General features: G+C 44.4%; 1 protein-coding gene across 1 annotated transcript in view; it reads right to left on the minus strand.

The window, feature by feature from the left end:
* The window catches only part of CHAT (choline O-acetyltransferase), an 89,568-nt gene that overhangs the window by 17,828 nt on the left and 46,255 nt on the right, over positions 1-25,485 (minus strand). Inside the window, exons 9-11 of the mRNA XM_083146382.1 lie at positions 14,353-14,453; positions 9,702-9,830; positions 80-202 (exon numbers count right to left, since the gene is read on the minus strand). Of these exons, the coding sequence (XP_083002508.1) occupies positions 80-202; positions 9,702-9,830; positions 14,353-14,453 (353 nt within the window). The remainder of the gene's footprint in view (positions 1-79; positions 203-9,701; positions 9,831-14,352; positions 14,454-25,485) is intronic.

Consider the following 25,485-nt stretch of genomic DNA (forward strand, 5'->3'; position numbering starts at 1 on the left):
ATATACATGGAGGAGCAGCTTTACCTTAAAACTAAACCATTACTCCCATATATAATCAATATACACTTGTTCCCTTTACCTGTAAAATGCAAGCTGCAGGGACACCTGAATGAAGGCATCTGGGCTCATTCTCTGTTTTTTAATGAATTCTTTTCCATAGTTCTTAAACTTATACACCGTGAAATCAAGATTATTCACTATCCTGTAAAACACACACACAAGCAAGATACGCATTACATAACAAACTGACAAATGCTTGGCCTATAGCACTTACTAACTAAACTAAGTGCTTTCACTGTTAAATGTAAGGAGATGAACGCAGGGACGGACTGGGGAGCATCAATCAACTACAGCATTCTTTGTGTGTGTACAAATAATAGGGGCTTGGCCACCCAGCATAGGTTGTCTTTTATGGAAATTTATCAAATTTCTCTGTTCAGGACATTGACTCTGAGTCATCCAGGTGAACAGTGGAAAACATTTCTAGCTCTCGCTATTCCTGGGTTTGAATCCGCGTTGCCTATTTGCGCATACATTATGCAGCCATTGGTCCATGAAATAGAGAAAGGCCATAACAAGGCCACAGAGCACTCTTTGTTGGCCCTGCCCCTGCATGACATCATGGCATTGCACAGAGGGGGTGGGGCCACGAACACTTTGGGAGTGCAGCACTTCTATCCTGAAGATGCTCCAAAATGCAGCACAGACAGCAGGGTGCATGCACAAAGCTTGCCAATTGCTTCTTTAGGTGACTCTGCCACATCAATACTGGCTGCAAGGTGCAAAGTGCAACGACTGTACAGACCAGAGGGCCCAGAGCTCTGTGCAGAAGCATTGCTTGCATACAACTAAACCAAAAAGGCCCACTGACAGTGATTTTTTTTTTTCTTGTGAAATTTTACTGTGGTCTTTTATCAGGGGTGTAAGTAGATGTTTGTAGGCCCCACAGCTCAAGTTTTTAAGGGCCTATATGTACCAACCAATGGTGAGAAATGTATGTGACACAAGTAACTTACAAAGAAGATGGGCCCCCCTCATCTCTGGGCCCCATAGCAGCAGCACCCCCTGCACCTATAGTTGTCACGCTCTTGTCTTTTATGGTTATGATAAATCTTTCTTTGACATTTGACTGCTTTTTTTTTGTTGTAGGTTTTTCATTTTTTTTCATAGAACTAAGCACACACATATAGAAGATACATGTGCAGGAATGTATGTATGATCCTTAATTGGAGTTAACCAACAATTGAATACAACATAAATCAAATTGAAGAGAAGGAAATGGTATCAGGAAAGTAGGCTGTTCTTCAACCTGATGGTGGCACTATTAGGGATGGTCATTATCGATAATACCATAATTAGGTAACCTTGATGGTGTGAATCAGTCTCTAAGGGAACTATCAATGGTTTTTCCCGCTAATGGTCCCCATGCTTTACAATTCAGTTGGCTGTGGGCCAATGAGCGCTCAGGAATGGGGACTTCACTTGAGTGTCAGGGGCTTGTCCCAGCACTTTGTAAGAAAAACAAATTCCTTGCTTATGCATCATAGATGCTAAGAAACCATCTGGTTTTCCATCATCGATGGCAAAAGTATTCAACAATGATTTTGGTACTTGTGTATTATCTGGGCGCCCGATTTTTTAATCGCATGCCACTACTTAAGGCATGCAATGCGATTTTTCATTGTAAAGACCCGATTTTTATTTGTATAGTCACCCATGGGTGATTTCATACCCCCACTATCCAACTACGCATGGAGTTGATTTTATATAGTGTGGCAAGCGCAGCGAGCCACCGAGCCCGAAGCGTGGCGAGCGCATCGAGCCCCGCGAGGGGACACGGATTACTTTACATGTATTCTGCGTCCCCTCGCGGGGCTCGCTGCGCTCGCCACGCTTCGGGCTCGGAGGCTCGCTGCGCTCGCCACACTATATAAAATCAACCCCATGTGTAGTTGGATAGTGGGGTATGAAATCACCCATGGGTGACTATTCAATAAAAAATCGGGTCTTTACAATGAAAAATCGCATCGCATGAATTGTATGACACTATATTGCATGCGATGCGATGCAATACAATGAAAAAATCGGTCGCCCAGATATTACACAAGTACCATGATTTTGACTCATTAATGGTCAATGGCCATCCCTAGGCAGTACAATGTGGCATAATATAAATAAGGGCACTACTATGGGAATAAAATGAACAAGAGCTGTGGAAATAATGCTTCTGTTTAGAAACTTGGGGCTTGGGACCCGTCAAAATGTTGGTATGGTGACTATATAGTTCTGGCTATGGCTATGCAAATATATATATATTTACCGGGAGAGAGTTTGAATGTTTCATGTGTAGAAGCTCAGATTTGTCAGCTACCCAGGCACAAATACCAACACTAGAACTGTCTTTGTTAAGCATGCATTCATTTTAGTCAGTCTGAGGTGGTATTTTCTACTTAGGCCAGTATTCAATGCTCTGGATTCACCGCTTTTTTCGGTGAACTGGGCTGTTTTCCAGCGAAACAGTGATTTTTCTCTGAAAATGATATTCGCTGTATTCAAAGTTTACTGTTCACCAAAAGCGAACAGTGAATGTCGGCCAGTTCTCCGTTTGATACTCGCCGCAATTATGTACAGTATGTTTATCAGTTATGAACTAATCTATAACTGCCTTGTGTTCTCACTTAACATAGGGGCTCCCGTGCACATGGGGTCCAGGGTGTGCCTAGGAAGGAACACCGTAATGTTGGATGCTGTCAGCAAAATTACTGGTGCCAAGGATATTCCGATGTCACTCAGTGAATCACTTGACATACTGTACCAATAGTATCTGTAATGTGTCCTGCCACAAAAGGAGTTGCGAGGTGAAGTGAATTAATGTATTATATATACTGTACTGTCTAGTTATTTCTGGCATAATGTGAATTGAAAGAACTACTGTGTGGCATAATAGATTCCTGAGATATTAGTGTTGGAGGGATTGATGATTGACTAGCCTAATACACTCAAATGATGATGGATCCGATATGATTTCCCGGCGGTCGGGATCCCGGCGGTCGGAATCCCGACACTGGAATCCCGACCGCCGAAATCCCGACAAGGGGGGGACATGGATCGTCCCCCTTGCGGGCTCGCTGCGCTCGCCACGCAGCGGGCCCGGTGCCTCGCTACGCTCGGCACGCTATTTTATTCTCCCTCTATGGGTGTCGTGGACACCCACGGAGGGAGAAAGTTTCGGGATTTCGGCGGTCGGGATTCCAGTGTCGGGATTCCGACCGCCGGGATCCCGACCACCGGGAAATTAACCGCATCCCATGATGATATGTGCTGCACAGGTCAGTGTTCTTCAGCATGCACTGCGGCAAATTTACTAAAATGGGATTTTGCTCATAGCAACCAATCTGATACTATCTATTATCTTCTAGAAGGTGATAAATAGGAAGTAGAGTCTGATTGGTTGCTATGAACAACATCCCATCTTTAATAGAACTCCCATCTTGGTAAATGTATCCCTGTGTATCTGTGCTGTATGTTCTACTGCTATGCACCGCCCCATGAATCCATTACAATAAAATTATAATACTGAGAGCTAACATAACATAACAAAACACATAAAGCACATACTGTAATTTGGCGAAGAACTCATTTTATCCTTTATGTCTTAACTTCTCATCCTTTTCTACCATTTAAACATTAGATCTACATTAAACTTGATATCTTGTTGTTCTAGCATATTGGTGCAATATTACATTTGGGTGCACTTCAGCTGAATACAGCATATGACTTAAGGGGAGTTTCAGAAAGTGAGAGATTTGGGGCGAGTGTTCCCTTTTTTTTTAAGGTGGCAATCCTTTCCACTGCAAAACCAGGTTGATTTTGCCATGTAATTGATTGGTGCTTTAAAAATATACGAAAACTCTCCCAGAAACTCTCACTTTCTGAAACTCTCACCCTATTACATTTGGCCCCTGTGTTAATCAGATTTAATGTCATTGCGTAATATCAAAGAAAAACATATTGTGCACACACCGCATTTTGTTAACTGTTTTTTTTTTTATAGAGACAGGAAGCATTCTGGCCGCACTGTGTGTATGCTGCTATTAATAACTGCTTAATATGCTTGTTTTCTTTACTGTTTATACAGCGTTGGCAGGAACAAAGCAATATACTGAATGTGTGTCTCACATCACAAATTTAACCCTCATGGGTTCGCTTCAATAAGTATTGGCCAATATTTTAAGATTTCGGCAATATTCACTCCATGAGTCTGCTGCAAAGGGTCCTAGGTAACGACTACTAGTGAATGAGTAACAGTTACATGTTGATTTGCTTAAGATTAAAGCCAGGCAGGATAGACATGACAGAAGAAATATCTGCAGCTCTATCATACCATACCATATTTACTTATGGCCAAACGCAGGCAATTTGATTAGATAACTAAATTGCAGGAAGCTTAATTGGCCCGTCTACATTTTTTTCAACCATAAACAATCTATTTGCCCAATTATGATTTGTAGGTGTGGCTTGTAAATCTTGCCTTAGGGATGACCATCAACCATCAATAATTCATGACCAATGTTGAATACATTAATGGTGGAGTACCAGGTGGTTTTCCACCATTGATGCATAAGCAACAAATCATTTTGTTTATAAAGTGCTCCACCGTGCTCCACCCCCCTACACTCCCGTGAAGCCCCACCTCTGGGCTCTCATTAGTCAACAGCCCATGGAATTATAAAACTGGGGTGACCATTGGTGGGTGAAACAAATGATGGTTCCCTTGCAGATGGTTTTACACCACTGAAGTTACCTATTGATAGTACCATTGATGTGTGACCCATTGATTTATTTATTTATTAACAGTTTCTTATATACTGTAGCGCAGCATATTCCGTTGCACTTTACAAAGGAGACATTCATACAACAAACAGGGTATTACAGACAGTCATAATGTAGGAGGGCCGTGCTCGCAAGCTTACAATCTATAGGGCCTGATGATGGCCATTACTAGTGAGTAGGGCCGAAAAGGGAGCGGGCGGGTACTCTTTGCCCATGTCTGATGGAGGGGCCATGGACCTGTTAGCCCCCGCCCCTATTGCAGACAGCCAGGCACAGAGAGATTGAACTGCCAATGCAGCAGCCTCTCCCCCCAGCCTAACACACGCAGCTCAGTGCTTTGTGCTTAGCTGGGGACAGAGGCTATGGCTGCCTGTCCTCTCTCTCCCCCTAAGCGGGTGTGCGATCACACCAACACTCTGCTGCCCACCAGATTAGACACCGGCGCCTCCTGAACAGAGGTGTGGCCACTCCTCCTCTAGCCACGCCCCTGCAAAACTGTTGGTGCCCCTTTTCCTAGCTGGTATCATGCATTTTGGTCATTGGATTGATTGGTAGATTTCTACTTTTGCAAATTCCTACTGTTTGAATGTGTAGGTGAAGTGGCCACATATTTGGTCATATTGTGATTGGCAAATTGTCACAACACGTGTGTGTGTGTGTGTGTGTGTGCTGTATCACAAGATCCCATTATGGATTTATGCTGTATGTAATAAATTCATAGATACAGTTACTATAAAGTATCTACAGGAATACGAGCCACATCTTTAGTTTGGTAAGATTTCAGATTTTATTTTAATTATTTATTTTATTTTAAGTATTTAATTGATATAATTAAGATTAGAGAATGTGAGGTTATGAAATGTCACGTGTTTTCTTCTTTTTTTTTCAAATCAGAGGCATTGCGACAATAGTTATTTATATATTGATAATTTTGGGCCTTGTTTCTGAAGAATTTTGAATGGGGGAGGGAGAGTTTAATGGGACTGCCATCCCACATGAGATAGTATGTTACCATTTAGGGGTATACAGTTCCTAATTTGACAATCAGGATGGGGACAGAGTAATGTCAAAGCTGAAATGCTGACCTGTTAATGGGATGTAAAGCATAATAACATTGTTGGCTTTAGAGTTTCAAACATGAATCTTTACCAGTCAAGTTGTAAAGCAGACATTGCTAAAGATAACAGTATTAATAGCTCGCCATCTTGGATTTGACATTACACTGTCCCCATCCTGAGTATTGAATACTTGCACCTAATTCCCACTCTGGTTGAAGGGGAAGGTACAGCATGCGAACAGACATGATCAAGGCCCTTATTCTGATCTGTGCGGCCAGATCAGAATATGCGGCCAGGACCGTGCAGGCGAATCCCCGCCTTCCATACGGATCGCCACCTCCGTCCGTACGCGGATATGTGGCGGTCCGCATGAAAGTGGACGGGGATACGCCTCCTCCATCTTGGGAGCAGCCCCTGCATTCGATGGTCGCCGAACATCGAATGCAGGGCCGCACGCTCCACCAGCGCCCGCCACCCTAGACCACACGGACACTTGTCCGTATGAAATCATGTATGGGGGCGGGCAGCTGACATCCGGCGATGTCAGATGCCCGCCCCCTACACATGCGTCACGGCTTCATTACCATGCATACGCCCTGCGTTTGCATGGGAACGCCCATGAAACGCGGGGCGTATGCATAGGGTAATGAGGCTAAGTAGCCCTTCACTCCCCTCTCCGCCCCCTGTGCGGCGTCTAAAGAATAGGTACGGCGAAACCGCCTGCACATGCGCAGAGTGACCTCTGCACATGCGCAGTCGGAAACCATCGGCGGTCCGACCGCATGCGGAAAAATCCGCACCGATCAGAATAAGGGCCCAAGAGACATATTGGTGCAATTCTTGGAGGCATATAAATCTAATAAACATTGACTGCTCATCTAATTGAAGAACACACACATGCACAGGTTGTGGGTCAGATGTAAATGTTAAACTTTTTTTAATATAGGACTTTAAAAACAGAATTTGACAGCAGATAAGAACCAGGGCTGGATTAACAATGGGCCTGATGGAGCTAAAGCTCCAGGCCCACTCTCCAAATAGACCCATTTTGTAGATGAGGACTAGGGCTTTCCAATGAGCTCAGCCCCGTGTCGCTAGCCGCCTGGGAACCGGAGATACCGCCAAGCAAAGCTGGAACATTTTCCCCATAGGATAACACGGGACCCACTAATTCTAAACCCCCCCCCCCCCAGTTCTGACAGCTGCCAGTTCCCCCCTGGCATCACAGAAGCTCATCCGAACCCAAATTGCTGGGCCTTCAATCTGATACCAGGCTGGTTCATATGGGTTAATTGGTTCCGTAGATATTGCGGGTAAACTAATTTTTTTCCTGAAATGTAATTTCATGGCTGTTCATGTTCATTTCTCTGGAAGCAAATGGCCCAGTTTCATGGGACCAAAATCATTTGAAGCCCGCTTAAAAGTTCTTCAGTATGATACTGGTCTCATGTAAATGGGTCAGTTGGTTCCGAAGGTATAGCCGGTTAAATGCAGGGACTAGGCTGGTGTAGAAGGGGCCAGCCCGGGAATGTCCCTGTATGATCCTGGGAACATATTTCCAGGGAAGTCCCTGCATTTTCTGGTGTGAAAGGGGTTTTATTTCAAATAGCCGGGACCTGCAGTGCTCTGAATTAGGGAAGCCAATCCCGGGGGATTGAAAAATGCTCAATCCCGGGATTCCAGGGATTGGCTTTCCTAATAAAAAGACACCCTGGCTGCCCCACATTTACTTACATTTGAGGGTGCAGCAGGGTTGCCAGGAGCCCAGTTGCTGGGTGGGGGGACGGGTCGTCCATGCTGCTGGCTGGGTGCGGGCTGTCATGGTGGCGTTTTGGCTGGCTTCGCGCTGGCTGGGTGGGCGGGTGGGCTTGCTGGGTGGGCTGGCTTGGTGGGTGGGCTTGCTGGGCGGGCGGGTGGGCTTGCTAGGCGTGCTATGCTTTGGGCTTGCTGGCTGGGCGGGCGCAACCTCTGCCTGCGCAGCGTGACCTCTGATCTCATCACGCTGCGCAGTGCTGCCGGGAGAAGTTGGGCAGCGTCTGAGCTGCCCGAAATCCCGTCGTTTTGGGGCCAAATCCCGGGATCCCGCCGATCCCGGGATTGGCCACCCTATTCTGTATACAGCTGGGCAGCCCCCCGCTCTCTGCCTGGCTGTCACTTCTGCCCGGCGGCAGCTGTCCCCCAGTTACCACGAGCATGTATTCCCCCCTAAGCAATGAGCATGTAATACCACATGGCAATGAGCATAGAACCCCTAGCGATGAGCATGGAACCCCTGGCAATGAGCATGTAGGTAACCAGCACTTATGTAGCATAATGTTTAATTGGCATTATGGTGTTTGGCATAATACATAATGGAAATTATGGTGTGTGGCTTAACATGTAATGGGCATTATGTTGTTTAATTTTTTGTGAAGTATATTGTGCATTATTGCTCAATCTGTTTGACATAGTGTGTACTTTGGCTCAATCCATGTGGCAAAATGTGAATTTTGCCTTAATCTGTGTGGCATAACATGAATTTTGACTCAATCCATGTGCCATAGTGTGAATTTTGGCTCAGTCAGGGTGGAATTTGGCTCATTCCATGTGGCATAATGTGTAAGAGGCAAGTACAGTATAAGGGGGTTACTATTGTGTTGCATGATTTGTATAAGGGGTATATGGTGTGGCAAGTTTAGGTGAACGCATAAAAGGTGCTGAAATGTTGTCTACCAAGTTTCGGCTTTCAGTATTGTTTTTATGACTGGAATGCCGCCTCACCCGGCAAGTATCTTAGGACATCAGCGTCCTGCGGGTGCACCTTTGGAGGGCACCTGGCAATATATCTTCATGCATCCGGGGAGTGTCGGAATTTGTAATAATATATATTTTAGATGCATTAAACTGCACCAGCACTTTTCTTAATAAATTTGGAGCCTTACGTGTGCCGCCTACTTTCCTGCGACCGTATAGAATTGACTCTCCCCTAAGGGGGTAACCCAGATTTGGGACACCGGAGTGCCGGGAAAGATATTGTTTGTGCACATGACACTGGTCACGCCCCCCACATTATTAGGTGCTGGCCACAACCCCTATTATTGCGCAAAATAGGCCCTTGATCATTTTCAGCTCCAGGCCCATTTAGACCTTAATCCGGCACTGATAAGAACCATTTGGCCCATCAAGACTGCCCTAGACACAGTACAGGCATACAGTTAAACAATAGGGTAATTTTTGTTGGGAGCCAATTAACCAGGGTTGCCAACCCTCCCGGAATGGCCGGGAGGATCCCGAAAATCGGGTCCCCCTCCCGCCCCCCCGGAATGGTGGGCAACCCTCTCGGATTCCGGCGGTCCCCTCCCCCCCCTCATTTACCTGGAGGCAGAAGCATGAAATTGCAACGATTCGCGGCGTTTCGGCGGAAGGGGGCGGCATATTTAGCTCCGCCCCCTCATTGGAGACCCGCATATTGCGGGATTTGCATCACTGGGGTCAGGGACTGATGATGTCTCCATCAGGCCCCGCCCCCAGAAGTGATGCTGACATTGTTCTCCCGGAGAGGAGACTGTAAAAGTCGGCAACCCTGCAATTAACCTCCCCATGAACTCAGTGCAGTGAGGCAGTAATGCTAACCATTACACTAGTTATGTTTCCAGACATTGTTGATCTGAGTGGACTACAAATGGTACCCTAATTCTGGCAGAACTTCAAAGTCTGATACAGTATTTGTTGGTAGAATAGTGTGGTACAGTATATAGACAGTGTACATAAGGAGAGAAAACAAAGTGTTTTCTAGTATAAGAATAATACTGAATAAAGCATACTAAATACCTTTGGAGCTTTTCAGCTGATGTTGCTAAGTGTCCCTGGATCTCTGGAGAGCACTTCCACCTAAGCCTTCTGGGAGCAGGAAGCTCACTGACGGAATCTGCTCTCACCAGTTTTTTGGGACTGCTTTTCCTGGAAATGACATTAGAAATTGTATTTACGACAGGTGGTTGGGTGCAGCCGGTACAGTGATGCATATCCCTGCCATGTCTAATGAATCCTGTGTGCTATTATTTTTATCCCTTCAAGCTATTTTTTAAATTGACTGTACAGAATAAAAGTACTTATATGGCCTGTGGCACATGGATGTTGTAGTATTATTGGGCTATGACCATCCTATAGAGACAATAAATATACATTGACTAACATCCTAAGCATAAAGCATGAATAATTTACCTAGATTTTAAGCGCATAAATCAGTTGTGTTAGCAGAGTGCTCTTGAAATAGTCAGCAAAGAGTCAGGTGGTGCCATTGGCGGCAATACTTCCAATACGTTTATCAGCTGCTCTGGTTACTGGTGGAGTTGAAGGTAAAGCATATTGTTGACATCACAAATATTGCAACCCAAGGACCATATTTTCTTGGTCACATATGGTCTACAGCAGGCATGTCCAAACTATGGCCCTCCAGCTGTTGTGAAACTACACACCCGAGCATGCCTTGCCATAGTTTTAGCATTCCGTAATAGCAAAACTGTGGCAAGGCATGATGGGACTTGTAGATTCACAACAGCTGGAGGGCCAAAGTTCGGGCATGCCTGGTCTACAGATTACAGATGGTCATCAGATTATCTGTTGCTACTAAGGGGTACATTTACTAAACCGCCTAAAAATGAGTTGATGTTGCCCATAGCAACCAATAAGATTCTGTCTATCATTTCTTTATTGCAGCCTAGAAAATGACAGAGTTTGGTTGCTATGGGCAACATCATCTCTTTTCATTTTTATAAGCTTTATTTAATTTACCCCTAAATATAAACCATACATGCAGAATTACAGCATAGACGGTCTTTCAAGCTTTTCAGTAGATCTGACCGTCTACACCTGTGCTTGCTTCTTGCAATAAAAATAAATCTCTACTCACATATAAATCATGGTGTTTTTCATATTTCCAGCTCATAATTGAATCCCCCCCTTAGGGCTGAGAATAATGAAATCTGTGTATTTTTAAACTGCTTCAGTGGTACGGACTCAGCTTGTTTCAGAACAGTTAGCTGATCTACGAAGTTGCAGATGCCTGGGTGTAGACAGCCACCGCTCAGACAGATATAGGGGCTTATTCTGGTTGATTCGCATGTCCACCAAACCCCACCTGGCGAATGTCCGGCCGCCCGCCTCCCCCTCGCAGCGGGGGTTCGGCTGCACAGGCTGCGAGTGAACGTTTATCATTAACCATTGAAAGATGTGGAAGGTACACGCATATACAGTAAAAGTGACTTTCAAGTCACTTCCATATGCGTGCACGGATAAGAGCAGGCAGGCAATGCCCATGAAACGCTGGACGTTCCCATATGGTAGTGGGGCTGCCTGGCCCTTCTCTGCCCCCCCCCCGCACGCCATGTAGGCTGCGTGCACCCTATGTCTGCACATGCACAGAAACGCGCCTGCGCAGACGCACAACATCGGTCCTCCGTGAGAACCGAAAGAATATGAATAAGGCCCATAATCCCCACCTTGTGTATATTTGTATATTGCAAATTGATTGCTATTCCCTATCCGCCAACAAATACAGTACAAAAGTTCACAACATACATGGCATCAATTGCATGGCCTTATGTACCTAGTTATTATAATGGTTTTTCCAGTCTGTGTGGATCTGAATCAAGGAAGTATTGGCAATAGCGGGTACAGGAAATCAAGAGGTATCTAGCCAAGGATTATCTCACCTTTTATAGAAGAACATTCAAGAGAGAGTGTTAGGTGGTTTTGAAGAAACCATTATGGAAACCTCCCCCAAACTCAGTAGGGTCATTTTCAACTACTGCAAGAAGTGGTTCCCCTCTATTTATCCACAACAAACACAAATTTGTCATTTGTTTCATATGGAAGGGGAAGTGACCCATGCACAAACAGCAATGGCTAAGTATTTGAAACCCTTAACATACTCTGCATTGGCTGTGGGTGAAATGTCAACAGAATGTCCTGACCACCTCCTGGCCCTAGATCTAAAAGTAACAAATACAGACATTTTATTGACTTTGCCATGGTCTACATTTCCATTGTCGACATTTTGATCAGATTAACATTCTGTTGTGAATGTTGATATAATGAATACATATGGGGGAGGTAGACCTTGAACTGCCCTAATTACAAACCTAATGAGACGTGCTGAGACGTGTAGTTCCACAGAGAAAGAAGGAATGATGCAGATGCACGCGATATGCAGGTTGAGTATCCCTTATCCAAATGTCCGTAATGACATTCAATTAACTGATTCAAACTGGCAGGGGAAGAGAGGGGCCCCCTTGGGAGCAGGAGCCCAGCAACAGATGACTCCATTGACTCCTAGAGTCCCGCCTCTGACTACAAGTTTCAGCATGATAAAAAAAAATGTCTAGAACAACAACCACTGTATTGTATGTAAATCAGACTTTATTATTTGTTTTTACAAAGTCATGTAAGTCTGCACTCTTTACTAGAAACTGGATTAAGCAGAGGAGTTAATACCTTGGAAATCCAGCTGCTTTTTAGCCACTTGTAAACCTTTGTCTTCTTGCACTGATCATACTTCAGAAAGTATACCGTGCTCTTTGAGACAGTTAAAAGAGCTGAGTGAAATGTGTTTTTCACAGTGGGAAATTATATACTCAAATCTTTTATTCATTGTTGTAAGGATCACAGGCCGAGGCATTGGTCTCAACATTATATTTACTTCCCCTCCTGCAAGGACTGCCGATTTCTGCGGAATTTTTCCAATGCCACCTCACTTAACATAACGTAAATGTATGAGGAGACTCTACTGTACAAGATGGCAAATTACACAAGATTATAAAAAAGTTTTAATTCATTGTTACAATCCCTCATTTTGTGTCTTGAATGTTGGAACATGTTAGGTGATCTTATTCATAGTTTAATACTGACTTTGTGAATCCTACAGTGTGAAATGGTTGCTGCTGAGACACTAAAGATTTATAGTGGTTTAGGGTAAAATAGAAAATATAGTAATTTTCTATCATTGCATGTGTCTCCTATGAATTAGCAATGGTATATTGTCAGCCATCAAAATAACGGAACAGTATATTTCAGCGCAGGCTGCGTGTGCCCGAATGGAGCAACACTGATTACTTCGTCAGACGCCATCTATTGACTATTGACACAAAACACTTGATCCCTACCCCCCCCCAATACAGTTGAGGAGCCATGGTAGCCTGTTATTATATAAGTATATCAATATATTTGCGTTGATCAGTAAGATTTGTTAGAGTCTTCCCTCTTTGTGATAATATATTTGATTATTGTTAACGAGGGCTGCAGCATGGCCCCCGCTCCCCCGCTGCTGCACTTGCTGATGCCGGCATCCCACTAGGTCCCCATAGTTTCTGCCAGTGGCTCACAAAGGCCTTTGATATTGGTGGCGGGGATCATATTGTACCCTTAGAACAGTGAGAAATGATTGATGTGTTTTAAGGTAACTGACTTGGCCTAATGTGTCTTTTTTTTTTTAAGGATAATGTTGTTGGGAGGTATAAGTATGAGTATATTTTTCTGGTATATTTGGTTGAGTCTTGAGGGGTAAATGTAAATCCTGTCCTGCTTGCTGCTGTTTATATGTAGTTAAATTGTTTAGTGTTACATGCTGTATCTTAACTGTGTTATTATGCTTGAATTAACTGTCTAAATAACATCACGGGTGAAATTTAATAGGATGAGAGATTCAGAAAGCGAGAGATTTGGTAAGAAATCTCCAGGTTTTTTTTAAAGCGGCAATCATTTACACTGCAAAATCAGTTTGATTTTGCAGTGTAAATGATTGCCGATTTAAAAAAACATAAGATTCCTTACCAAATCTCTCACTTTCTGAATCTCTCTCCCTATTAAATATTACCCCACATGTCTTAGTAAAAGTTATTTACCAAGCGTGAAGGACTGTTTATACTTCACATGCAGGTCTTGTTTACTATAAAAGTGTCTGCAAAGGTCTGTCCCTGTCTTATTGGAGCATCACCGTGCTGTACGGCTGTACGGTACTTAGCTCAAGAGAGGACTTGTGAAGTTGACGACTATCTTGTCTTCTATCATAGGTATCCTGTTATATTCCAAACCTACACTGGTTTTTAATCAACATGTGAACTAACAACCTTGCTTGCATCTGGTACGCACCTACACAACTTGACGACTTCTAATTATAGTTTCTGCCAGTGGTTCGTAGTTCAACATATCTGTATACTATTCTTTGTCAACCCCTGGGTGTAGTGAGGTTGTTGGGGAAGACATGTCTACATAACACGACTCCAATGACTATCTACACTGAGACCTAGTTGATCTTGTAGAAAATGTGGAAATGAACAATAAAACAGACAAAGTAAATGTATAAAAAACTTAAAGTATTAAAAAATAATAAAATCAACGACAACCACGATAGCGTCTTTTACAACATTGAATAGGTTCTATCATTTGGCTGAATGAATGCACCAGGGATGCTCTATAAACTCACATGTATTTCAGAAGGTGTTCTGTACACTGTACAAGGACTATTCCATCAAATGGGGAATGTTCACATATGGTTCCACACACACCATCTCTTCCCACAACAAACTGAAATGTGAAAAGAGCGTAGTCATTATTAGTGCAAATTATGAACTTTTTTATATGAATAAGAAAACTCTTTACAAACTCCAATTTTTGCTTTGCATTTAACTCACTCTTTTGCTTATCTTGTCATTCGTTACCCATTACATCTACTTGAATTGGTTGCACATTCTAAAGGTAAATTTTTTAAAGATATAGTCATGACATCCATCTGAAAAACATATAAGTAAAGCTGGCCATACATTAGGGTGACTTCCCTGAGAGGAGGTGTCACCTGTGATCCCCTTTCGAGCTGCCCGAACCCTCCTGGGTGGCAGGATCGCATACGATACACCGTATGTGATCCTTTTTGCATACAATGCCTGGCTGCAATGTGACATATATCTCCTGCAGCCTGTGTGATGTTCAGGCTCTGAAGTGAATCACACAGGACCAAGCATCGTATCTGACCAAACGTCAAATACATGTGATTTGGATTGCAATTTACGATCTTAAAGTGCGATTCAGACCCCAAGAGTTGGGGATTTCTGAATCTTTATTCAATTCGAGATCCAAGCTGCGCTTCTGAGAGGAAATAAGGGTGCTTCTGTAATTTCCCTGTTGTCCGTACAGGCCCTAGCATGGGCTTCCTTTTTGTGGGAAAGAAATGATTCGCTAGTCAATGATGGCACTATTTTTCTAACTGCTTTCTAACATTTCTGATGAACCTAGACAGGTTTTCTCCACAGCATCAGCTATCCTGTGGCTGAGATCGGACACCCAGTCCATGGGACAAAATGTAGTGCAGGGGCTTTTGGAGTCAATTTAGGATGAACTGGTGTCCAGAGAACTTCTGTGGTCTTACTGTATATCCTTGTGTATCCAGATAGACCTCCAACATTAATAGAGGTGACCCTCTACCACCTCCCTTCAGGGATGGGTTAAGCAAAAAAGCTGCTGAAATAGCTCATCTGCTTTATTGATCTGTTAACTGGCAAAAGGCCTCCACATGGCAAAGTGTTTCCTCCATCACTTCCAGAAACCCTGTTGTATTTGTATATATCAATGGAGAACCTAAAGCGTGGATGCATGAGAGAGTCCAAGTCACCCTCTGGAGCTGACCTTTTCTTTTCTTAGGAAAATGGACAGAGGACTTAGACCTTATATTGATTATTGGTATCTGAACACCATTACAGTCAATGACCAGATGCCTTACCCCTGATTTCAGAATGAATTAGGACCCAGTCTGGATATGAGTTGAAGATGGCCTTCAACAAGTATTTAGTCATGCCTTTGGTTTTTAAAAGTGCATGAATAATATATTTTGGGACCTCTTCTAAAATAATTTGTTGGGCTACTTTGATGACATCCTGATATTTTCTGAGGATGTAATGAGTCATCACAAGCACGTATTTATTAGAGATGTGCGGCGGCCACTTTTTCGGGTTTTGGTTTTGGATCTGGATCTCCCTTTGTGTTTTGGATCTGGATTGGTTTTGGCAAAACCACCCTTGTGGGTTTTGGTTTTGGATCTGGATTTTTATGAAAAAATGCTAAAAATGGCTAAAATAACAGAATTTGGGCCTGTTTTTGCCTCTAAAGTATTATTAGCCTCAATAACATTAGTTTCCACTAATTTCTAGTCAATTTTGATCACTTCACAGCTTACAAAATTGTTTTCATTTACTGTAGTTGGGCCAAAAGGGTATACCGAGGTAGCTGGATGACTAAGCTAAGCGACAGCAGTCGGCATCACATACATGTGGACCTTACACTTCCAACCTGGCAGAGCGGCACTGCAGGGGCAGACAGGGTGGCAGTTTAATAAACTATCCCAAAAAAAGAGAAATGCTCCAAACAGCAAATACAAAGAGGTATCGGCCTTGTCATGACTGGTGGTAACAGCTTCAGCACTCCCACTATTTCCTCCTCCATCATCCTCCAAAAATGTGTTATTATTTTATTTATTACTTTTATTTCTTTTTCTTACTTTACACTGGACACAGCCTGTCACACTGGACACAGCCCCTTGGACACTGGACACTGCCCCTGGACACAGCCCCTGGACACTGGACACAGCCTGTCACCCTGGACACAGCCCCTGGACAATGGACACAGCCTCTGGACACAGCTCCTGTACACTGGACACAGCCGTCACACTGGACACAGCCCCTGGACAATGGACACAGCCATCACACTGGACATAGCCTCTGGACACCGCCCCTGGTCACAGCTCCTGTACACTGGACAATGGATATATGTCACGCTGGACACTGGATATATGCCATCACACAATGGTTAGATGTCACACTGGCCACTGGATATATGTCGTCACACTGGACACAGGATATATGTCATCACACTGGACACTGGATATATGTCGTCACAGTGGACACAGGATATATGTCGTCACACTGGACACAGGATATATGTCGTCACACTGGACACTGGATATATGTCGTCACACTGGACACAGGATATATGTCGTCACACTGGACACAGGATATATGTCGTCACACTGGACACAGGATATATGTCGTCACACTGGACACAGAATATATGTCGTCACACTGGAGACTGGATATATGTCGTCACACTGGACACTGGATATATGTCGTCACAGTGGACACAGGATATATGTCGTCACACTGGACAATGGATATATGTCACGCTGGACACAGGATATATGCCGGCACACATTACATGTCACACTGGACACAGGATATATGTTGTGACTTGTGACACTGGACACAGGATATATGTCATCACACTGGACACAGGATATATGTCGTCACACTGGACACAGGATATATGTCGTCACACTGGACACAGGATATATGTCGTCACACTGGACACTGGATATATGTCGTCACAGTGGACACAGGATATATGTCGTCACTCTGGACACAGGATATATGTCGTCACACTGGACACTGGATATATGTCGTCACAGTGGACACAGGATATATGTCGTCACACTGGACAATGGATATATGTCACGCTGGACACAGGATATATGCCGGCACACATTACATGTCACACTGGACACAGGATATATGTTGTGACTTGTGACCCTGGACACAGGATATATTGTCGTCACACTGGACAATGGATATATGTCGTCACACTGGACACAGGATATATGTCGTCACACTGGACACAGGATATGTTGTCACACAGGACACAGGATATATGTCGTGAGTGACTCGTGACACTGGACAATGGATAAGATATAGGCCGTCACACTGGACACAGCCCCTTGTATTACTGCAGCCCCTGTACACAGTATACTACTCAGCAGCACTGCAGCCCCTGCGTGTGAGCACTGCAGCACTGAGTTAGTTAGTTAAATCACAAAAAACACAGGGTTCAGGGCTAAATAAATCACAACACAGGGCTTAGGGCTAAATAAATCACAACAGGGCACGGGCCACAGGACAGCCCCTGGACAGTGGACACTGCAGCCCCTGCGTGTGAGCACTGCAGCACCTAGTTAGTTAAATCACACTACAGGGCTCAGGCCTATAAACAGTCACTGACTCTCAAGTCTACAACACAGGGCAGTGAGGGCACAGAGCAGGTCACGGAGCACAGCACAGCACGGAGCACATGGCACGGAGCACAGCACAGGGCAGTGAGGGCACAGGTCAGGTCACGGAGCACATGGCACAGAGCACAGCACGGAGCACACGGAGCTTCCCAACCACCCTCTTCCCTCTCCAAGATTGGAGTGAAGATGGCGGGGCGCGCGTGCGTCTTTTATAAGATCCCGCTCCCGCGAGAATCCGACAGAGCGATGATGACGTTCGGCCTCGTTATTGGTCCGGAATTCAGGCGGGAACTCCCGAGCCGGCTCGGATCTGACCCGGATACCCGATATTCGGATCTGTCGGATCTCTGGGATCCGGACCCGCTCATCTCTAGTATTTATAGTACTGTCTCGGCTCTATATTAGCTCTCTTGCAAATCAGAAAAGTCCTCCTTGGAGCAAAAAGAACTCTAATTTCTGGGATGCATGTCTGTAGACTCCAGGTGGACCCAGGCTATCTTTCCACCATTGTCATCTGACCTCGTCAATCTTGTGTGAAAGCAATACATTTTCTGTGATACTACAACTTTTATCAACAGTTCATCATTAAGTATGCATCCCTTATTTCCGCAGTCTCCAAGAAGGACCAGGATACCAAGGTATTCTCAGGATACCTGAGGATGGAAGAAGCGTTCTCTCGACTGAAGCAGTGGTTTTTTAGCACCCATTTTTAGACAACACAACTTTAACCAGCCTTTTTTCCCAGGAGGTGGATGCCTCTACGGTTTGTGATAGGACGGCGCATTCGTAAATAGATGAAGAGGGGAAATTGTGGTTTCTTTTCAAATTCATTTTTGTTTCCAGAGAAAAATTTCATTGGGGATAAAGAATTATTAACAGTTAAGCTGGCTCTGCAAGAGTGGCAAAACCTTGCTGGAGGGGGTACAATTCCATTTGACAGTCTTCAGACCACAAGAACCAATTGTAACCCTAAACAGCTCAGATGGTCATTATTCTTTGATTCCCTCAATGTAGTTCTCACCTACCACTCAGGAAACAAATACTTAAAAGCAGACGCCTTGTCACACGCACTCTGGTCCATAGCACATTTGTAATGCTGAACCAGTCATACATGGGTGAAGAGAACCTTGTATATAAATTCTCAGGGACTATTGTTGGACGACTATACATAGAGATATCATAGCTTTGTGGCAGCCTTTTCAATGTGCGCTCCACACAAGATTGCACTGCAGTCTCCCAGCTGTTCCAAGCATCCACTACTGGTTCCCATTCATTCTTGAACCCATATTTTCATGGACTTGGTTACAGATCTGCTTTCCTGACAAGATTTCAATACAATCTGGGCAGTGATGTATAGATTCTCCAAGACAGCTCACTACGTTCCATTAAAGGGGTTACCTTTTGGACCCAAAATTGTCAGAAGAGTTCATAAGGGAAATTTTCAGGTTGCATGGGTTCACCAAGACATTTGTCTATAAATTCTGAAAAGTACTATGTAAGTGTTTTGGTGCGATTCTAAAGGCCCATACACACTGGGCGATTTTGAGGTGAAATACAGCAATCTCCGGAGAAGTAAATGTGGTGGGAGCAGTTGTTGAGACGGGTGAAAAATTGTTGAAAATTAATTGAATTAATATTTCTTAGGGTGTGAGAATGCTTGGTAGACTTCAGTAACAGTTAGCTTAAAATAATGGATGATAGTGCGTAGGCGATAAGGTTGTGATTGGAGAAGGTTGTGGGTAAGTAGTATTCATAAATTTGCAAACAGAGCAGTCGGGTGAATGAAGGCAGTGTAGATACAGTATGTGTGTATCCCAAAAATCGTGCGCATGTGCACGATTTGTGGTGAAGTACCCTTCACCACAACAATAAATACAAATATAATGCACTCAGCTCAGTCAGCGCTGTAGAGGTTTTCTCAGTACTTTCAATAGTATTGATCCAGATAATACATGGAAAAAGTAGATAGATAACATAGTGAAGTACAATTTATTCTGATAAAAAACTGACAATAAAAATTCACACACAATATGCAACAGGATTACTTCTCCCCCTGGCCAGGGGAAAAGTAATCTAAGGAGAACGGCACCAGTGTCCAATGACGGCTTCGCTCGGAGCTGTTGTATCCAGCACCTGATTATGCCCGGGACATGAACTTGTGGGCTATAAAAACTGCTTGCCCGTTCCAACTGAGCCAATACTAGTTTACTTTTAGCCATCCCCTAGGATCCCCACTTTTGTTGTGTTGCATATTATGTGTGAATTTTTATTGTCATTTTTTAAACAGAATAAATTGTACTTCACTATGTTACCTATCTACTTTTTCCATGTATAATCTGGATCAATCCTATGGAAAGTACTGAGAATACTTCAGACCTCTACAGCGCTGATTGAGCTGAGTGCATTATATTTGTATTTATTGAATGAAGACAGTGGCTAGTCTAATGAGTATAGCAGTAGTAGTCCTCGAGAGCTACCAACAGATCACATTTTCCAGACAACCTAGCTGCTGCAAATGTGAAATCATTACTTACTGACACATTTTAAATGAGCCACAGATGGAGCTAATTACTTCACTTGTGATTCTGTGAGGAGATCTGGAAAACATGCACTGTTAGTAACTCTCAAGGACTGGAGTTGGCTACCCCAGGAGTAGAGGAATCAGTCCACTAGGATAGGATTAGAGAGGGCATTAGAGTAGTTTGGAAGGCAATACAAATATCAACTATAAATAGAGAACCTCTCTGGATGTTTGCATGGTTTAATGATCTGAAGTATAATAATTCCTGAATAGAATACTGTATGTTGGAATATAGTCAACCTGTGTTTTACTTCACACCAATAAGCAAATATGTGGTTTTGTCACAAAATGGGACTGTTGTAAATTTTTTCAAAGGTTAGTTTATGAGATAGGAAAACTGTAATCTTTCAATGAGGTCAATCTGGTTTGAGAATATGATTGTATGATTCTAGTTCTCTATTCTATTATCATATTACAGGAAAATGATTTTTTTCCCTGTTTTTATATAGCTCATTTTTGTTTTCAAATACTAATTTGTATATTGTATACAGCAGTGGGTCTCAAACTTGGTTCTCAGGACCCCACACATTTCATTTTTTCCAAGTTGTCCAACAGGTGCACTCATTACTGAATGACACATTTTAAAAGATCCACAGGTGGAGCTAATTATTTCACTTGATTCTGTGAGGAGACCTGCAAACATGCACTGTGTGTTAACTTTACTAATGTGCTGCCTTTGTGTTCTTAAGCACTTGATGTGCTTGACAACTTGGTTATTATACATGCTATATTACAGATAAAAAGGAGAGTTGTTTTAATTACTGTAATTGTTAATGAATACAGTGTCATAGAGGGACCAAAACTATTTCCTGAAAGTATTATGTTTGGGATTACATCTTCATGTTGATAATATTAGATGAGTGTGAAGTATAATTAAAGGTGTATTTAATAACTCTTGAACAAACCATGTGTTTTTTGCAATTAGCCCTCATAAAGGTCATGTAGGTTGACATAAGTGCTCTATAGGATGCTGAATTTGCCATTATAATGCCCCTATGCTTAACATATAAGTCCAAAGCTACAGAACAAAAAAATCTCCAGTCGGGTTTTCAAGACCTTCCTATGAATTTAAGTTGCATACACAAAACATGATATGTGTACCCAGTGATGTTGTGCATGATGAGACCCAGCGGGGGGTCCTGGCATCAACAATTGCTTACATAGTGGCCAGTGTCGAAAACGACAATGTGAGGATGGCATGCTGCATGGCTCTCGCTTGCAATATACTACATCATCCTGCATATATGGATAACGGAGGACATCCCTATCGACTCAACACTATTCGGTATTCACAAAAATGTAATAAATAATAGCATTATCGTGCATATCATTAAAAAAAAATTGTCTAGTTTGTACACACCTTGGGTAAAATTTAACAGGATGAGAGATTTAGAAAGTGAGAGATTTGGTAAGAAATCTCCAGGCTTTTTTTAAAGCGGCAATCCTATACTGCAATCCTCATTGAGAGGGAAGCTTGCAGACTAAAGTGAAGCTTGATTACTTAAGTGACTTGTGAGTTGGAAACTGAAGCAGGTGAGTAAGAATACTGAAAAGGTGAGTTTGAACACAGTCTAAATTTTCATATTCTATTTTATTGCAATATATTCATCTTCTTTCTATCCTATTGTAACCTGTTGCTCAATTTTGACATTTAATTAATTTTATCTATATTTTTTTCCAACATTGTATTTCATTTTACTCATTCACTATTATTTTCTCCTATCTTTGCCACACATTTATTGCACTCTGTTTCCCTCTTCACGCCTGCTCACATTTGCCTCACTTCTGACCTTCTCTGTTCCCTTCATCCTCTCACTTGTTGTTGTTTCATACTTAATTGGATTACTCAATCAACCTGATTTTACCCACTTGTCTCCTCTCTGACAGTAGTTCCTTGCCTGTTACCTTCTCTCTCACTCTGTTTTCTACCACATCCTCGCAAATCTACTACAGACGCTGTCTGTCCTCCCAAATCCCTCTGTCTGCTTTCACTAACCTACCCTCTCACCTTCGGTTCCTCATGGCTGTTAATCTCTCAATTTCACTTTCTCCAACTGCTCCTCCCCCCTCCCATCCCATACCTATCCTGACCACTTGACCCCGCACCCCCACCCTCCCAACGACCCCCCCCCTCGTTTCTGCAATCCCAAAAACCTTATCCACATAAATACACAACCCACCCCCCTCTTTCCTGTGCACTATGGAACGCCAGATCCATCTGCAACAAACTCCCTGCCATCCATGACCTATTCATCTCTAGAGCATTCCACCTCCTTGCTATCACCGAGACCTGGCTCTCCACCTCTGATTCTGTCTCTCCAGCTGCTCTCTCCCACGGTGGCCTCTCTTTCTCTCACACTCCCAGACCTGACGGTCGCCAAGGTGGCGGTGTGGGTTTTCTCCTCTCAGCCTCATGCACCCACAGTGTCATTCACCCTGAACCCTCTCTCCTTTTCTCCTCCTTTGAGTCTCACTCTATCCGTCTGTACTACCCCTACCACCTCCGTGTCGCTGCAATCTACCGCCCCCCTGGCCCTATCTCCCAATTTCTTGACAACTTTGCCGCCTGGCTTCCACACTTCCTCTCCTCTGACCTTCCATCTGTCATTCTTGGTGACTTTAACATCCCCTTGGATAACCCCGCTGATCCTGGCACCTCCAAACTCCTCTCTCTCAGCTCCTCTCTTGGCCTATCTCAGTGGACTACCTCTCCCATCCACATCCAAGGACACTCCCTCGATCTCATCTTCTCTCGCTCTTGTTCCCTTACTGACTACACTATCTCGGCTTTTCCTCTTTCTGACCATCACCTCATCTCCTTCTCCCTCACTGCTTCCCCCTCTCCCACCCCCCCTCCCAAGCGCATTGTCTCACGGCATAACGTCAACACACTTGATCTTGCTGCCTTCTCAAACACGCTGTGTCCTCTTATCGCCCTCATGTCCTGCCCGAACCTCGCCGCCTCCCTCTATAATGACACCCTATCTTCGGCATTGGACTCTGCCTGCCCTCCCTCCTCTATCCCCCTTCGATGCTCCAACCCCCAACCGTGGCACTCGCCTATCACCCGATTCCTTAAAAAGTGCTCTCGCACTGCTGAGCGCTGCTGGAAGAAATCACGCTCCCTTGTGGATTATCTCCATTTCAAATTCATTCTTTCCTCCTTCAGCTCTGCCCTTGCTCTGGCCAAGGAATCCTACTTTAAGTCCCTCATCCTTTCCCAATCATCCAATCCCCGCAGGCTCTTCGCCACCTTCAACTCCTTGCTCCCCCCCCTCCTCCAGCTCTTCCGTCCTCCATCGTAGCCGCTGATTTTGCTACCTACTTTTCAACCAAAATCTCCTCTCTCAGGACTGCCATCACTGCTGCCATGACCTCACCCTCTCCCACCTCCCCTCCTACATCTCCACTCCCCTCCTTCCAACCCCTGTCCTCATTTTACCCCACCACTGCTGCTGAAGTCCACTCTATCCTTCAATCCGCTTCTCCCTCCACCTGCCCGCTCGATCCTATCCCCTCCAATATTATCCGTCGTCTCAGTCCGTCAGTCTGCTCTCACCTGGCTCACCTCTTTAATCTTTCCCTATCCTCTGGGATCTTCCCTTCCTCCTTCAAACACGCTCTTGTCTCCCCAATTCTCAAAAAAACAAATCTGGACCCCAACTCTCCATCCAACTACAGGCCCATCTCCCTCCTCCCTTTTGCCTCCAAGCTCCTAGAACGTCTGACCTATAATCGTCTCCTAAGCCACCTTACTGCTAACTCCATTCTAGACCCCCTCCAATCCGGGTTCCACCCTTTACATTCCACTGAAACTGCCCTGACCAAAGTCACTAACGATCTACTATCGGCTAAATCCAAAGGCCTCTTTTCTATCCTCATCCAGCTTGATCTGTCGGCTGCCTTTGACACTGTTGACCACCCTCTCCTGCTCAACACCCTCCGCTCTTTTGGCATCACTGGCACGGTCTTCTCCTGGTTCACCTCATACCTCTCCGATCGCTCCTTCTCCGTCTCCACTCCGAGCTCCTCCTCTCCTACTACCCCGCAGCCAGTCGGTGTTCCCCAAGGGTCAGTCCTTGGCCCTCTTCTCCCTCTACACCACCTCTCTGGGCACCCTCATCAGATCCTATGGTTTTCATTACCACCTTTATGCTGATAATACCCTAATCTATCTCTCCTCCCCCGACTTACCCCCATCACTCCTGTCCAAGGTCTCCAAATGCCTCACGGCCATCTCAGCCTGGATGACCCAACGCTTCCTGAAACTAAACATGGCTAAAACTGAACTTCTAATCTTCCATCCCCCGAACATCCCCTCTTCTCCCACTATCTCCATCAGCATTGGTGAAACCGAGATCACGTCCACCGACCAAACGTGCTGCCTCTGTGTCATCATTGACTCCTCCCTCTCTTTCACCCCCCACATTCGTGCTCTCTCACAGTCTTGCCGCTTTTACCTACGCAACATCTCACGCATCAGACCATTCCTCTCCACTGACGCAACCAAAATTCTCATTCACTCTCTTGTCATCTCCCGCCTTGACTACTGCAACATCCTTCTCTCTGGGCTACCTCTCACCCGCCTCGCACCTCTCCAATCCATTCTTAACGCTGCTGCTAGGCTCATCTTCCTCTCCCGCCGCTCTACCTCCGCCTCCCCCCTCTGTCTATCTCTTCACTGGCTCCCCATTCCTTTCCGAGTTCTCTTTAAACTCCTCACCACCACCTACAAGGCTCTCTCCTCCTCCACAGCTCCCTACCTCTCTTCACTGATCTCTATCCACACTCCCTCCCGTCCTCTTCGCTCCATCGCTGACCGCCGACTGACCTCTCACCTAATCACCTCCTCCCACTCCCGTGTCCAAGACTTCTCTCACGCTGCCCCCCTGCACTGGAACAACCTCCCGCTACCCATCAGGCTATCT

This window comes from Crinia signifera, chromosome 6, assembly GCF_055691185.1.
Source record: "Crinia signifera chromosome 6, ASM5569118v1, whole genome shotgun sequence".
Taxonomy (NCBI): domain Eukaryota; kingdom Metazoa; phylum Chordata; class Amphibia; order Anura; family Myobatrachidae; genus Crinia; species Crinia signifera.